The sequence below is a fragment of the Neltuma alba genome, unplaced genomic scaffold (genome assembly GCF_004799145.2).
Source record: "Neltuma alba isolate B1F8T4 unplaced genomic scaffold, ASM479914v2 tig00004680_pilon, whole genome shotgun sequence".
NCBI classification, from domain to species: Eukaryota; Viridiplantae; Streptophyta; class Magnoliopsida; order Fabales; family Fabaceae; genus Neltuma; species Neltuma alba.
The window spans coordinates 1-17,445 of record NW_021633812.1 but is presented as its reverse complement, the minus strand read 5'-3'; the positions used below and the strand labels follow the sequence as shown (position 1 = coordinate 17,445).

At 36.8% G+C, this 17,445-nt stretch overlaps 3 protein-coding genes and 1 pseudogene across 3 annotated transcripts; 1 reads left to right on the top strand and 3 right to left on the bottom strand.

The window, feature by feature from the left end:
* Window positions 1-3,413: 3,413 nt before the first annotated feature.
* On the top strand, window positions 3,414-5,688 carry LOC114745437 (U4/U6.U5 small nuclear ribonucleoprotein 27 kDa protein). The gene is made up of 2 exons (XM_028933593.1): window positions 3,414-4,158; window positions 5,461-5,688. The coding sequence occupies exon 1, from the start codon at window positions 3,487-3,489 to the stop codon at window positions 4,138-4,140; it is 654 nt and encodes a 217-aa protein (XP_028789426.1). The 5' UTR covers window positions 3,414-3,486; the 3' UTR covers window positions 4,141-4,158; window positions 5,461-5,688.
* A 1,502-nt stretch (window positions 5,689-7,190) lies between these two features.
* On the bottom strand, window positions 7,191-8,829 carry LOC114745439 (ribulose bisphosphate carboxylase small chain clone 512). The gene is made up of 3 exons (XM_028933594.1): window positions 8,566-8,829; window positions 8,331-8,462; window positions 7,191-7,928 (listed from the first exon to the last, which is right to left on the bottom strand). Exons 1-3 carry the CDS (start codon window positions 8,710-8,712, stop codon window positions 7,698-7,700), a joined length of 510 nt encoding a protein of 169 aa, XP_028789427.1. The 5' UTR covers window positions 8,713-8,829; the 3' UTR covers window positions 7,191-7,697.
* A 464-nt stretch (window positions 8,830-9,293) lies between these two features.
* Window positions 9,294-11,135, bottom strand: LOC114745436 (pentatricopeptide repeat-containing protein At5g66520-like). Its single transcript, XM_028933592.1, has one exon. It carries the CDS (start codon window positions 11,104-11,106, stop codon window positions 9,586-9,588), a length of 1,521 nt encoding a protein of 506 aa, XP_028789425.1. The 5' UTR covers window positions 11,107-11,135; the 3' UTR covers window positions 9,294-9,585.
* A 1,608-nt stretch (window positions 11,136-12,743) lies between these two features.
* LOC114745435 (VIN3-like protein 2) lies at window positions 12,744-16,438 on the bottom strand (annotated as a pseudogene).
* Window positions 16,439-17,445: the final 1,007 nt, after the last annotated feature.

Genomic DNA, 17,445 nt, shown 5'->3' with positions numbered 1-17,445 from the left:
TGAAGTTTAATTGAGTTTTGGTTTTGTTTCTTGTAATTTTAAATAGTTGGTTTTTGTCCCTTTAGTTTCATAAGGATTTGATTTGATTTGATTTTAACAAGATTAGTATACACTTTTATAACCAGTTTTGATTTTAATTCTTATACCTAAACTTGGATCAAATCCTTATGAAATTATAAAAATCAAAACCATCTTTTTGAAACCATGCGAATCAAAATTAAAATTCGATTAAATTGTAAGAACTAAAATCTAGAGTTATTTTAAGAATGCTGAGGTCTTGGGTAATGGGTAGGGCATTCTACTTGGGGATATAGCTCCCGCACCTGGCGACTGAGCTATAACTGCTGAAGGTGGCTCCAATGCCAATGAGGGGGAAGAGGATTTTTACTTGAAAAAAATGGATTAAAATAAATGCACTTTGATTTTTAACTTAGGATAATACTTACGTCAACTTTCTTGTATTCAATATACCTAGTTTTGTAATTACTCAGGACTACGTGTTATACTTTTTGAAATATTAACATTAAATAATACTTAATTATAAATTCATATGAAAAAAACACATGGCTATATGTAATTAAAGAACTTAATAAATGTAAAAAACTTGACTTAAGTATTTTTCTCTTTAAAATTATGATAGGAAAACAATGGCATTTCACCGTTTTATAGGATTTACCGATTTAGTTGTCAATATCCCTCTTCTGGAGGATGACAGTATGCAATAGTGACCCGTCCGATTCAATGTCATAGCATCAAATTTTGCCAATTCAAGTGTTTGGTTGGCAGCATACATTAAAGTTTGTTTTTCTTTTCCCCCCAAGAATACAAACCCAGACTAAAGAATGGAAATTCAAAGAGTCTCCAAAATACAAGAAGTAACAAATAATACCAAAAGATGCATCATTGAGACCAACCATAAGCAGCTTTTCAAGATTCGGAGGTCTCATCACCTAATCAGAAGAACATAACCCTCCAATTAACGAAATCTTAGTACTCCAATATTGGCTACCAAATTTGCTTCCTATACAACAATGATTCCTCACAAAGTTGCTTACAGCAAGGATGTTCTATATCAAAGTATCACATTTTTTTCATTCTGGAGACACACATTGATTCTCTATTTACACACTTGACCAAATTAAAATCTGGTTGTCAATTTCTAACAGCACGTCGCATAGCTAATTAATTATGTAATGCATATGGAAAAGCTTCCGACATTGCCGCATGCAGATTCTGCCATCAACAAGGAATCTATCTTGATGTTAACATGGAAAAACCTTCCAGCAACCAACTATTCGCATCTCTCAACAACAAGAGCAATCATCGCGAGAGGTATAAAATAACATATTACCTCTGATTCTAATTATAAGACTTTATTTGTAATCTAATTAGGACCAGATGTATTATATATGATTCTTTTCAGCAGCTCTATCCTTCATGCATATGCCATCTATTGGCTTCCCAAAATTGTCTTGCGGTAGTTTCCCCGCTTGAGTAAAGTTATCTAATACAATCCCGATTGTAGCATGACATGTATGTAATCCTCATTACACAACTTTAATAATGTTATGCTGCCTCGTATCCTCTTTTTTAGTTAACAAGCAGAAACTTCATTGACAAAGGAAACAAAGGTCCAACAGCCCAAACGGAGCATAATTGAAATACATCATTAACCAACATTCCTTTTCTGAACTGCAAAATTGTTTCCGTTTGCAAAACACTGATTGTTCTCTCCAGTGCAAATATTAACCTCCAAAATTTGTTGAAGAACATCCCTCTTTTGTCACAAAAACGTGTTTAGTTCTCTCCAAAAGTACTTTTTACACAAGTCGAGATAAAATTTTTCTTATATACTTATTTTATATATCGTAAAATCATTTTTAAAATCATAGTTTGGTTTTTATACAACACCTTACAAAATAATCTCAACATACTGCTCTGTGTCCAACAAAGAGAGGATATCTGACAGTAAATAAACACACTACCAACTAGGGGTGTGTGGTTGAGTGGTAATGACTCATTCTCTTTTAACTAAGGTTGGGGGTTTGATTCCCGCTTGGGTATATAAAGTGTTAAATCCCCTGACTAGCTATCCCCCCCTCTGAGCTTATCAACTTGATGAGCATCATAAGCTTATCAAATTTAGACAGTCTACATCTGATTTAAACAGTCTAAATTTTCAATTTTCAATTAATTATTTTTAAATAAAAAATTATTTTTTGAAAGAATGATAGTCAAGAGATTATTTTTATTTTAGATTCTATATATATTAAAATAATTATTTTAAACAAATAAAAATAAAAAAGAAATCAAATCTGAACCATCCAAATGAGATATGAACGATCTAAATTTGATAAGCTTAAAATGCTAATCAAAGTAATAAACACCGAAATTGGTTCCCAAACAATATCATACAAAAACCAATTGATTAATTTGAAATAATTAAGAAAGTCTGATAAATTATTTTAATATATTATTTTATCGTCTTCCTTTAAATCAATTTATTGGGCTTATAAACTAATATATAATATGATGATGATATATACACACTCATACATATGTATTTTATAAAGATCATATAATACTTCCTCCGTTTCTTATTATAAAAGACATTTGATACTTATAGCATGTTCCCATATATAAGAGACACTTAAAAGTTGTCTATATTTTTTTGTATTGATTTTCTATTTTATCTCTATTTATTTTGTCTCCAACTTATACTCTCACTCCCTCCCACTTCTCTTTCTTTTAATAATTTAATTGTTCTCTCTTATACTCTCTCTCCTTATTAATGGAGGCACTGTTAGAAAAAACATTATACTTTTTACACATTAATTGTTCTCAACTTTCTGGTAAAAAAAAATTATCCTCAACTAATTTTAACTGTTTTTTTAATCAACGTAATTTGGTTATTTGTCTCTTATAATAAGAAATGGAGGGAGTATATATTACAATTAACTTTTTATTTTTTTTAATTTCTCAAAACTAGTCATCTATTAAGTCTTATATTAAGAATGTGGATGATATAATCCAAAATTACATTAATCAAAATATCGATATACATATATAAATATATATTGCCCACAATCATGGTATCAATATTTATATCTTTAATGAGTCAATTTTTAGACATTTGTAATAGAGCTAAAAAGACCATTTCATGTTTATTTTATTCCAAATAAATACTGTATAATTATTTATTACTACATTAAATTCCCTGCTGTTTCAATTTTTTATGATCCTTTGAACCAAACTGCCTCCTTATAATTACCATAGTTTAGGATACTGCTGGCCTATAAAAGGGCTAAAACGCCCTTTAATTTTTTTCCCCCTTTACTGGTCCATTTTATAAAAAATTACTTGAAAATCCCTAGGGTTTTAGGAGATAATAATTTGGGGTTTTGAGTTTCTCCTGTTCAGGAATTGGGAAAGTGAAGGCCATATAGGGCCGAAAGCTATCCATGAAATCAAACACTGCCTCGCACCATGACCGACCGCGACCGAGCTCGCGAGCGAGACCGAGATCGAGAAAGGAGACGAGACAAGGAAGATCGTGACCGTGAACGAGAACGGGAACGCGAACGCGAGCGAGACCGAGACCGAGACCGAGATCGCGATCGAATACGCAGCAAGAGATCCCGTTCTCGCACACCTGACAGGGGCAGATCCCGCCACACGCGCTCCCGCACGCGTTCTCCTGACCGTTACCGTTCTCACTCCCGTTCACGTTCTCCCGGAGAGCGGTCCCTCCGCCGGCGGCACCATCACCACCGGACACCTTCGCCTGAACCTCACAGGAAGCGTCATCGCAGAGAATCTACTGCTGAAGATAATAGGGATACGAAGAAAGTGGTCTCTGATTTTGTGGATGGAATTGCGAAGGAGCAGCAGCAGAAGCACAAGGATAATGACAGTGGCGGTGATAATGGGGGAGCGGAGGGAGAAAATGGGATGGACGGGGATGAGATGGAGATGATGAAGAAATTAGGGATTCCGATCGGGTTTGATTCGACCAAAGGAAAGCCCGTGCCTGGTGCGGACGTGAGTGGTGTTAGAGCAGTGACCAAGCGGCAGCCTAGGCAGTACATGAACCGGCGAGGAGGTTTTAATCGCCCATTGCCTGCGGAGAGGAATCGGTAGATTAACTCTGTTTTTGAGGTGTGTTGGGTTTCTCTCCTTCCTCCTACTTTCTATTAAATAATGACGTGGATTAGGGATATCTCATATTTGAAGGGTGGTAATTGCTGTTAGGTTTAGGAAATAGTACTACTGAAGCCTCTTCGTAGTGCTTCTTTCTTCAACTTTAGCTAAAGTTTGAATTGCTGCGACTGAAGTAATTCTTAGCTGGCTATTTTTAACGCTGAACTCTCCCTCGTTCAGGGATCTATAAATCAATACTCTCGTTTAATTGATTAGTAATCCTGGCCACCTGACTATCTTCTTTCTGATGTAGCTGATACCCCGTTGGTTGTAAAGCTGCATAAGGTGGCTAAATTTTCAAGTTTCATTATTTAACAATGAAACTTATATCCCAGTAAATGAAAAAGCAAAATAATACCTCTTCGCCTTTTCGAATTTTTTGAGCGAAAGCATCGCAAGCTTTTAGATTTATTGCGTTTCTTGTATCGCAAGCTTCATCATTCTAATCCAGAGTTTTAGTTACTATTGTATTGTTATATATTTATATATATATATATATCATGAAAGGTAGCTCAATTTAATTGTGGAAAAAATATTGCTTCTAAATTCAAGAGGATTTCCCAGAAGTTGACCCCCCCCCTCTCTTTTTTTCCATTTCTTCTTGCAGCATTCTGTTATGATATTATTAGCAGTTTTCTGGTTCAGCAAACGTGGGGTTCATCGATTAATGTAAACTCAAAAGAGCTGTCGAAAGTAATAAATGAAACTATTTTTAACCGTAAGTGCACCGTGCGGTTTCAAATTAGGACTTCTGTATTAGTTGTAAAGTGAAAACAAACAAGGTGTGAAAAACATACATTTAAGTTTCAACGGATCCAACTTCAGAACCCATCAGAAATGCAGCTGCGCTGCAGAAGCGTATATTAGTCATTGCCAAGCTTAATTGTCACAATTGAAGTGTTCATGTCATATTCAATGCTTTCTTGAATGTCTTGGTGATTTGTATTGCTGGAAGGTTGTGGAACTATTGAAAATCTCACAATTTGAATCGTGCCATTTTGATAACTTTTTCTGATATTTTTTTCTAAGCTTTTCAAAGTATCTTCAGGCTAGTCTTAGCCTTAGTAAAAGCATGAATTTCAATGAGGGTTAAGGTTATTATTGCATCTACGGTTTTCATATTGTATGACTAGTGATATTTGGTGGTGACTCTTTATGTTGGTTGCTTGTCTCTTGGCTACAATAGATGAAGAAAACGTTTGTATTATTATCTTTTTACCTGCTGTCTTTTCTAAATCATCTTTATATTTCAATTTGCAGATGGCAAATCCTTCTGGGATGGTTCAATTATGGAGAACCTTTGATGACTGAAACCCTCGTGGGTGCTTGGTAGGAACCAAAAAAGTGTGTAAGAATTTGAGTTGTTCCTGTGGGGCATTTAACATCCTGTCCTACCTTGAGCTTAACGTCCTGTGTAGTTGTTATATGGCATCTGATTTTTTCCCCCATACATTTCCATGCTTGAAAGTGGCACTCAAAATTATTGAATTTTTCAGCGTCTGGGATCAATTGTTTTATATCATAATTATGCGGAGAGATGGGTATGACCAGGAGGTTCTGAAAGTTCATTGGTGCTTATTCACATATAAACCATTTCCTTAGATGTGTAGGTACAATCCTTAGAAATTTAAGGGATTAAATTTTAAATGGAGCTAATTTGTGCTGTTGGTTGATTTCATTTGATATGGAAAGATATCATGATTTGTGCCTATCTTAGAAGAAGCGTAGGCTTGCGTGTATTTGGCTTCTTCCATGTCTATTTTGGTTACATGAGCAAGTTATTGGATCGCGTCTTCTTTTCTCAAATACTATTGGAGCTAGCATTCTTTATATCTTTTTATGTTCGAGATTTATTACTATCAGCGCATTCAGTGGACTTTACCTTGATCTGGAGTTATCGTTTAGAGTTGTAGAAGTGATGATGGCATTGTGTTTGTTGTGGGGTTGAAAGGAACTGTGATGGCAAAGGTGAAAGTAGAAATCCCTTTCTTTTCATCAGACTCTTTACAACGATAAAGTGTTTTGGGGGGGGGGGGGGGGTGCTAATTTCAACCATGTCTATCTATCTTTTATGATTTGGTTAAGACTTGTAAATAGGAATAGAGGGTATGGTAACTATGGTGATCGTTATGACCCGGTTAATGATAATACTGTGAAAGTCATGGTTGTGGCAGTGATGTTGGCTGCGGTGGCGATTAAGTGATGGTAATGGTTGCATTATCAACATTGGTGGTGGTAGCCACAGTGGTGGCCGTCCTCATTATGGCAAGGGCGGATCAGTGATAAGAGAAATATTAAGTGTGTTCTGTGGATAGAATCGATAATAATGACCCTGACTGAATCTTAGCAAATGGTAGTAATTTTTTTCTTGGGTGTAAAATTTCATATCATGATTTTGATTGGATTGTATGACCATAATCGAAATTAAAAAAAAAAAAAATCTTCATATAAACTTATGGAATCCTTTGTGCGTCGCAGTGGAGGGAGAAACGTAACGATATTAATTTATATTATCTTTGACCATTTTCAATGCACCAAATGATGACGTGAATTGTGGGGGGGAAAAAGTCGCATTAATTAATTTATAGTATGCGAAATTTAACAAGCATCGGTGATACAAAAAGAGGGGCAGCCATATTCGACGATGGCTTTGTCAATTACCCTAAATTGGGAAAAGACAGAAAGTGAACTTCATATATAAAAACAATTGTTGGGCGTTTTTAATTAGAGAATTAAATAGATCACAAAAGAAATATTTAGAACGAAGTACTATTTTTCCTTAGTGAAATTTTAATTAATCTCTGCAAGTAATTTTCTTTTAATGTGACCTTTGGATTATTAAATTAATTAAAATATGATTTTCATTTAATGTGTACCCAAAGCTTGATAATTTATGAAAGAAAATTAGCAATGCCATTCAACCAAAACCATGAGAAAACTTTATCACTTGAGGACACATTTAATAAATAAACTTTTTTTTTTTTTTATAATACATGAGAAAAAGTAACCAACTTATATTATAGACCAGGTAGAGTATATTTTATACATTAAGGACCGGAAAGAGTATAAAATTAAAAATATCATCCAGAGTGGCAGATCACACTTCAAGCATTCCATTTGCCTCGCTGTCTCCGTCAAAGACAACTCTCATGAGTTCCTAGGAAAAAGAAGGCTGGAGTTTCAAATACCTAACCCACTAACCCAAGCTTCATTTATGTGAAAGGGGGGGGGTGGTCCAACTTGATGATTACACTAAATTTAAACAACACAAAACTATGGGCTGTTTCACACATCAGCAACATCAAACCACTTCGAAAAGCTAAATCAGATCAGATTTCTAGTCCCCTCCAACAAGTGGAGGCATGGCATGACAAGTTCTTTTTCTTCTTCCAGCAAGACCAGTGAACACCAATTATTTTACTTCAACCAACAGGAAAATGGAAAACGGAAAAAGGAAAATGAAATGAAGGGAAAGATGATCATCAGAATATGGAAGCTCAAGTGGTGGTAGGTCTCTGGATGATGAAGGCCATCGCCTGCATGTGGCGCTTGTTGTCAAATGCCAAACAGCGAATATATGCATTTGGATATGTCTTCTTACATTCGTGGATCTCATTCAGCACTTGAGATGGATCTGTACACCCAAACATTGGTAGTTTCCACAGTGTCCAATACCTTCCGTCATAGTACCCTGGCATCTGGCTGTTCTCTCTCCTAATACATCCCACCTTCCATGTTCCAACACAACACAGACCTTCATGTTACGCAGATGTATATAATACAAGTCTTTCAAAATTGAAGCATCAATATAAATATTCATAAAATAGAATGAATATCTTGTTCTCCAGTCCATTCGTGGGGATTCTGCTCAAATTAGTTAAACCATAAAAGCAGAGATCATACGAATAATGAATGAATATTAGGATCACATAAGTTTCCCTTCCACTTTTACAATCATGTAATCCCTCTTTGAATGTTGGACAAATTATTATATAGATCTCTCAAACAGAGTATATCACACAGGGAAAAATTAAACAGTTGCATGAGCAATCATAATACATCTATTACTTTTAAACTAAAAGAGGATGAGAAGAAATCTGATATATCATACTTGTTCGTTTGAAACATACCTCATCAAATTCAAGGCAAGGTATCCATCCTTTCTTAAGCATGTAGTCAATCTCCTTTGCCACGGATTCATCGGAGAGTGGAGGGAGGTAGGAGAGGGTTTCGAACTTCTTGTTGTTGATGGGATTCCATGTCTGTTTGAACACACACACAGAATCATATAAGAAAGGAGGGGGAAATTACTGATTTCATTTCAGTCTCCTATCAATTACAAGATCATTCACCGGATCACTTCACCTTCATGCAGTAAGCTTTAGAGCCATTGGAGACAGTTTTCTTTTCCCAGCCAATGGAACCAGTACTCAGACAGAGATTTGAGGAATTAGATTTCAGACCAACAAAGCCAGTCCCAGAAATTGGACCTGTAAAAGTTGCAGAAGACATTTTTCCCAAGGGGGTCTTGACAGGGAAGTTGATTGGAAGAGAGAGGGTAGATTCAATTGAAATAAAACTGATTTGGGTTGATTGAAAGAGAGGATGGGATCAGTAGTAGTATAATTCTAATATTACTTGAAGATTTAATCTTGAATGAGGTAGAATCAGTTGGACAAAGCGACAACCGGATTCGGCTAGGGTGATCTGGAATGATAAATGAACTATTTGGAGAGAACGCAGTTTAAGAAAACAATGGGTACTAGGTGGTGGTAGTATTTCAAATTAGATTCATTTACCTAAATCTTAAAAGATACTTCACATCTTTTCTAATAATATTATAGTACAATAAGAAGAAAGCACAAGAATAAAAAGGATATGAAATTATTTCAGTTTTTTATTTTTTATTTTTTTTAAAAAATTTTAATCTCTTTCTAATAATATTATATGCATAGAAATAATTGGAATCTAGAAATATGCGTTTTCAAGTTCTGCTAGCAGAACTAACATTTACGATGAATGTAGGGGCCCACCAATCCCTGGTTTCACCGATGACTTTCCGCCAGCAAGTTGAAAGACAACCTAACCATTTGAATAAAACATAGACAAAGGAGTCCTCCTTTTTATTTTGACTTTGCTGATCCATTTGGCTCAACGTGGACATGCTGATCTCAAACACCGTCTTTACAGTCCAAACAAAGAATGGATTTTTACCGTGCTCAGAAGCCAACCTCATTGCTGAATTCACAAACCACAAGACATGTTAACTCTTTGAAGGATTGAGCCTTTGTCTCCAAGGAGAAAATTTTAAAGTTTGCCCTGGACATGTCTTGCAGGCATGTGAATTTCCAGTCTGAAACTTTTTGCCCAAAAGACATTGATATTTTAAATAAAACTTGCATCCTCTGCAACACAAAAATCCTCAAGTTCCTTTCCCAATAGACTCAAAACACTATAGATATCCCCTAAACAAGAATGAGACTTATCATCAACAACAAATCTGTGGACAATTTGATCAATCTCTATGAAACTCCAAGCAGAGATTGGTAGTACTCCTCGGTCTTTCATCATTTTCCTCATCTCAGAAACACTCTCCCATTTACCCATGCCGGCATACATGTTTGCCAGAAGGACGTATCTCCCACTATGTTGAGGCTCTAATTTAATCAAGAGCTTCCCAACTCTCAGCCCCAACTCAGTATCACCATGTATCAGACACCCATTGAGAATTGACCCCCATATAGCTCCATCAGGTTTCATTGGCATGGTTTTTATCAGTACTTCAGCCTCTTTAGTTCGTCTAGCTCGGGCCAACAGATCAACCATGCATCCGTAGTGCTCAATGGATGGTAATATGCCATAAACTTTATACATACGCCCAAATAATCTCCATGCTTCATCCAACAGAAATTTGTGATTGCAAGCATTAAGAACACCAACGAAAGTCACGGCATTTGGTTTGGGTCCAATCGTTTCCATCTGCGTGAAGAGATCAAGTGCCTGCTGGTTCCTTCCATTAATCCCCAAACCCAAGATCATAACACTCCAAGTAGTAACATCTTTCTCCGACAGATTACTAAATATACATTCTGCTTCTTGAACGCATCCGCATTTTGCAAAGAAATCAATCAATGCAGTACCAATTTCAAGTTCATATTCAAAACCATTTTCAACAATGTAAGAGTGAATCCATTTACCATCTTCAAAGGCACCTACAGCCGCACAGGCAGTAAGAACACTCACTAAAAGAGACTTATTCGGCTTCAGATTTCCGGAATTCTTTATCTCGCGAAAGAGCTCAATTCCCTCATTGAAGAAAGCATTCTTGACGTATCCAGATACCATTGCACTATAGGAAACATCATTTCTTTGAGGAATTGCGTCAAATAAATTCCGAGCTTCATTGACCAAACCATTGTCACAATAACCACTGATAAGGCTGGTCCAGCAAACCACATTTTTATGAGGACTTTCATCAAACAATTTGCGAGCACCTTGAATTGCTCCTTGTTTAGAATACATATTTAACAAAGAGCTAACAACATGAACATCAGAGAAATTCCCCAACTTTACTATCTGAGTATGAACCTGTTCAAGTAAAGACAAAGAAACGCATGATTTGACCACAAAAGTGAAAGTTCGAGCATTAGGACGTGTGCCAAGTCCAGGCATTCGGTTGAAAATAGAGAAAACCTTGTCGAAGTCTGAATTACTCGAGAAACCCATTATCATAGAATTACAATCAAAGACATTGGGCGTCATCATGTGATTGAAAAGCGTCTCCGCATAGGGCAAATCCTTGTGTTCTGATTTAGCACAGAAAGCCAGAATTTTGCTAGCGATATAGGCGAATCGAGCAAGACCGTGGGTAATAGCAGAAGCATGGATTTGCTTCAGCTCTCTCATACCCAGACATTCTTCTAGTAGATGTGGAAACACTGTACTTGCCAATTTTTTGTTCATGAGAGCAGTCTGGAGCTCCCGCGTTTCGGGATTCAAGGCGCCTGCGAAGTACCAGTCAGACACCGTTAGCATTATTCGTCCTTTTTTTTTTTTTTGGGTGAAAAGTTAGCATCATTCGTTCTTGCATGTGTCTATACCGTGCTTATTATTAGGATCTTAGAAGCAATTTTTGATCAACTTATTAATCACTACATTTCAATTTTACTCTTAATTAATTAAGTTTAGTTTTAATAAACTTATCAAACTCTATTTCTCTATCCATATCATTTAACTTAGGCTAAACTTGAAAAAAAAAAAATCCAAAATTTAATGTTTTAATTATCATTCCTTGTTAGATAAGAATTACTACCTCCTATCCTTAATATAAGATCTTATTTGATTTTTATTTTGGTTCTAAATATAAGACCCAATCACTTTGTCTCCATATTTAATTAATTTTTTCCAAAATAACCCTTCTAATAATTATAGTTTTAGTTAATACATTTGATTAGTAAGGATATTTTAGAAAAACAACACCTATTTTGAGCAAATAACTAACTTAACTTATTTTTTTAATCCCTCAAATTAGTCAACTGTTTATAATTAGAATTAGAATCGAAGAAATGCTTGAGAATGCCTGGCTGACTAGAGGAAATATATGCGTGCGCGCGCGCGCGTATCACCGCCTGGCATGATGCGTTGGCCTTTGAGAAGATTGCGCACTGAAACCAGAGTACTAGAGTAAAAGGAAACAGTGCTCCATTTGAATGAAACAACAATCGTCGTGGGGGAAATGCAAAACGCCTTGTCGTTTTTGCGCTCTGGAAGTGAAAACAAGATCCTTCCTTACTACAGTATTCATAGACTAGGAGTGTTTAGATGAAAACCAAACTATAGTTTCAGAAGTGATTACGAAGTAAAAGGAGGTTACCTCTGGAAAAGTGTTGAAACCACGGTTTCAGAGCATAAACAGGCCCTAGAATGAAGATCCAATAAACTCGAAAATGAACGTGTTTACAGGTAAAAGGGATGGAAAAATATCAAATTATTATAGGGCTGATGCTCAAATTATTCTAACATAGACGAACAGGATGTTATTTGGATATTAGTCAACTGGGATGTTGTGCAGTCATCTTGAGAGAAATATTCAAGCATGGAGAAAAGGGATAGAAAGATATCAAATTCATGCTATGGATACTCAAAAAAATGCATCAATCTCCTTTGCAACGTTGTGCAAAATCTTCGTTTCCAGTGGGATTGAAGTCCTTGTAAAGTCATTGGCAGAGCCAAGACCCATTGCCAAATGGGGCACATAATTTTTTCCCCCCAAAAGACTTGGTAGCACTGGATTTCTTAGAAAATTGCATATTGAAGAGGACCCAAAACGTTCCCACTTTGTCAGCCTTCATGAAGCCAACCCTTGTTTCAATACTGACCAGCCGGCCTGACCAAGCGTGAGATGCCGCGTCAGCATGTGCTGAACTAGGCTGTGGGTCAAAAATGCTAACCCAGTGGTGTTTCAGGCTGGGCAGAAGGCAAAGCTAATGCTGCCCAAACCGGCCTACCCTGCTTATAGTCTAGAGATGGAGTTGTTTGATACAAATTATTCAAGTCATCTACCAACATTTCAACATTCATATAAATGCTAGTTAATTCACAAATTGAAACTGTAACCGTTCTCAAAGAGTGAATATATCATCTTTACATCATCATATGAATGACCATGGTAAAATACAGGCAACTGTTCAAAAGAAAAATATTGATGATCTAAAGAATTACTGCAGCACAAGCCAGTTGGGGCTTAATCATCAAGCAAGTAGCAGGACCTACAAAATATGGTCAATGCCAGAGCTTCATGCAGAACCCAGCTGGCACAACAGATGGTCTCTTGTTTGATATGCATTCTGAGAAGGTGTCCACAAGCTGCTCAGCAAGAGAAGGTGGATCATCAAGAAATGTATCAATATATACTTTCACAATCTTTACTTCCTGTGGCGTGGCTCTCAAGCTGTACCAAGTCAAAAATTTCTGTCTGAAGTTCTTTTCTATGTGTCCTTCACACTCAAGCCATCTGATCACTTTCACGTAATACTCAAAATCCCGATCCGAATACCCATTGGCAACAACAAACCTCATCTTGCCTCTGTTCAGCTCTCTTCTTAGATGTGCTTCCATCCTGAGGACCCTCTCTCTTCCCGGAACCATTCTCTTGATCCTTGCCTGAGGACTTGGATCTACCACTTCTTCCTGGCCCGTCCTTAAGTATTTCCAACTTGCAAGGAGTAATAGGCAAGCTTGCTTCCGAGCTACGCACCAGTGGCACACATTCCCTCCCAATCTGAACAGGGGAATTCAACCCATCGTCAGTGCTCAAGTCCTCAGTGATTTGTCCCTCTGGTGAATGGTTGTTTTCAAGCTTTAGCATTTCAGAACCAGGTATGGTTACAGCCAAGCCTCTGCCACGTTGCTTTTCTGACAGAGAATCTGCATCAGCAGGCAGTCCACCTCCAACGGTGTTGGAACATTTAATAACATCATTGGATAAATTTTCAGAAGCAAGCTTGTCAGCATCCTTGCTATAAGCAAGATAATTATCTGCCCGATCATCGGTCTGATCACTAAATGGATTGCTGTTGTTGGTTTCATCTTCCACTGATGAAGGATTGGAATGGCTGCTACAGTTGGTTACTGGGCTCTGACTTCTTTCCGTTGCTGAACAGTTAGGAACTTCATACTCGCCAGGCTCTGTTGAGATTTGTACCTCACACGTACCCATCTCCCTTGTGCCATTATAGGAAACAACTTTGAAACTATATTTTGTAGCTGGAATTAAACTCCTTATATTGAAACTTCGGTCAGGTAGAACCAAAGTACAAGTAGGTTCAACTGGATATTCCACATCAAGAGCCTTGCGATGCCAAAGGGAATAGCCACTGATATTTTCTTCCAAAGGATCTTCAGAACCCAAAATCACAGTCAGGGATGTATCTCTGACATCTTCGAATCTCACCATATTTGTTGCAATCAAATTTGCATCTGAAAAGGTCAAATGCAATCACAGAAAGCCAAATAAATACGAATTTAATTTCAAGAATCCCTATCCAAGGGAAAAGAATTACCTTATAATTGTAACGTGCTTTGCTATACTGTATTCATGTCAATAGAAATAAATACAAGAGTTTCAAATAAAGTACTGTCTGATATAAATCATTGTAGAAAATAAATGAAAATAAGAACTTACAAACAACACATTTAGTATGTTAATAAGCACATCACCATCTTATCAGTAGGTGAATTTTTTCTCACACACATATATTACGGTATGCATGAGGATTATACTCCACTGGCTACAAAGGTTATTCTCCCCCAAGATACTAAGGAAACAGAGTAGACCCCTCCCAACAATGTTTATTAAAAAAAGGTCAACATACCCTCACTTGGGCACACAAAATAAAAAGATGAGTGATAACCTTGAGTTGTTGGATTAGGTGATGGAGGCACAACCCTTTTAGAAAGAAAAGAATCTAATGATTCCAAAGCCAAACCACATAGTTTCTGAACCTCTGGCCCTGACGAAAGTCTGTTCACAATGCCCCTACCAATCTTCACTGGTGAACTAGTTAATGGGCCTAATTCAGGTTCAAGTTTCCTCACCGCCTCGTTAACAATTTCATAAAGTTTTTTATACTTTTCAGTCCCTTGTAAAATTCTTTGGCTCAAGGAAACACGGTAGCATAGTATGTCAACACGTCTAGTATCCTTTGCCACCATCAGTTGCTTTCTCCAGCATCTAAATGCATTTTAAAAACAAAACACAGGTGAGATTGATCTTACACTAGACATTTAGAAACATTTCATCCAGAAAAGTGTAACAGATATTCCGTCTATCTTAAAAACAATCACAATATATTTAATGTATTATTGACTGGTATTCAACAGAGCAAACAATCCTGGATATATGTCCCCAATCCCCCACAAACGCCTCCCCCCCAAAAAACAAAGGAAAAAAAATGAGAAGTTTCGATGGATCCAGACGCCCTCAACTAATGCACAACAAATTTCACTGATAGTAGTAGCATACTGTGAACCACCAAATAACACCACAACTCTATTCGCAATCATACTTAAAAGTTGTTGAACTCAAAAGAAATAAAAAAGGAATAGATGGACAAATGAGTCCAGTACTCGGTCACTAGGCTTTAAAACAGCTATTTCAACCCAAAGCTTAGGCAGTCAGGAGAAGGCCTTGAAGACAGTTTTGACATATGTGCATGCACACGTGCTTATGTAGGTTTGAATGTGCATATTGGATGGTGTATGTACACATAATTTATGAAGTCCATAGAATCTCAAGAGTCTCAAGGGAGATCCTGAAAACAGCTTACCATAAATAAATAAATAAACAAATAAAAATCATCATTCATATCAATTGACTTGCTTAAGAACATTTAATGAAGAACTCCTGCACACAAGGATTAAAAGAGAAACAGAAGAGCAGCAGCAAATTTTTCAAATGGAGAGCATATGTAATCTAAGAAACTGAAAAACATACATGTTAAACATACACTATTACCCGAGCAAATCATTCACTTTCCCACATGAGATGCAGTAGAAGCTTCCATCAAGCTTGGGACGTTTTCCATCTTTGGCAATGCCAGAATTATCATGCTTTAAAGCACACTCAAGATGACATGACAAGCCACAAGAAACACCAAGAAATGGAGGCTCAGAGCCACATATTAACCAAAGGCTAGGATCTTTGTTGTCATCATATTTATGACAAATGCAGCATGAGCATCTTTTACAAAACACATCTGCTTCACTTAAGGCGGCTTTGCAAGCTGTGTTTTTGCAGTACGAAATACTAGTTACATCTCCAACTCCATTGTTGACAGAAACGTCATTTACTGGAACAGGTAATCGAGACGGATTCTCATTTTTCCTTTGCCTTTTAGCAGGTTTCTGACCATGTGAAGTAGAAGAATGTGGTTCAAGGTCTGTTGCAATTTCCTGGCCTCCAGATTTCTTTTCAGAAACATTTTCAGAAGGTTTTCTATAATTTTCACCTTTGTTAATCCAGTATACTTCCTCTCTTTCCCATCTCAGCACAAAGGATTTGTAAGATCTCTTGACGGCTCCACGACTGTAGCATTTCCAATGCATCATTTGCCACTTAGATATTTCGTATACAAGTTCTCTTTTTTCCTCCATACTCAACTTACTGCATTTAGCAGGATCAAGTGTGAAACCTAGAAACAGTAATAGGAAAAACATATATTAGTGCGTTAGCTATCTAACTTTCATGTGGTGCTGTAAGCTGAGATTACTTCTCCACGCTGATTTGCTTCCCCCCCTTTCTAGTTGTATGACCAGGCAACATATGTGGGGAAACAACACTAAAATCAGACCAACCACGAAATTTGTATAAACAATGCTGTGTGCTAGACGGGTCTTGATAAAATAAATAAATAAACTGAAAATCAATTAGGAATCTTGGATCAATCCATTACATGCAGCTACTGTGCCATCATCTTATCCTCACTAAGAATCTGTCAGTCAGGTAAGCATATGAGAAGTTTTGAACTATGCTTAACTGAATACAGTGAAATTAAGAACAAACTACAGTATTGAACATAACCAATTTTCTGGCTCTAGTGAGAAGGATGTCTTAACCACATAAATCTGAGTAGGACTGGGAATACAGGGGAGCTCTAGTAAGGGACCAATAAAGTCAAACAAACAAACAACTGACGTTAACTTCCTTTGACTTTTATATACAACTCCGTTCTCTCCCGAGACACATCACAAAGACCACTAATTTAGACCTTTCCGCCTGACGCACCAACCTATTATCACATAATAAGAGCTTAATTATCTAGTACCCCCTATAATGCACCAATATTTTATTTTGTCGAGTACAGGCACTGCCAGTTATGAATTAACTGGCCAAAAGCAGGAGACAGCATGGGAATCAACACTATAGTATAGTTTAAATGAAAGCTGCAGTCCCAAATTCAACAAAGAGACAGAGTTGGTAGACCTTTATGTGGCCAAAAATAAAAAAAATAAAAGAATTAATATTAGCCAAGATTCAGAAAGCAATCAAAGGAAGACGGGAAAAGTAAAAAGCAAATCAATAACCCATGAAACCATTCATGGCACAATGCCCCAGCAGCAGCAATCAAACTCAAAAACATTAGAGACGAATCAACCGCTGGACAGTTCAATTAGGAAGCACGTTATATCCCTGCAACTTGACTCTCACGGGAATAACAAAACCCAATTCAGTGACTAATTTCAAAA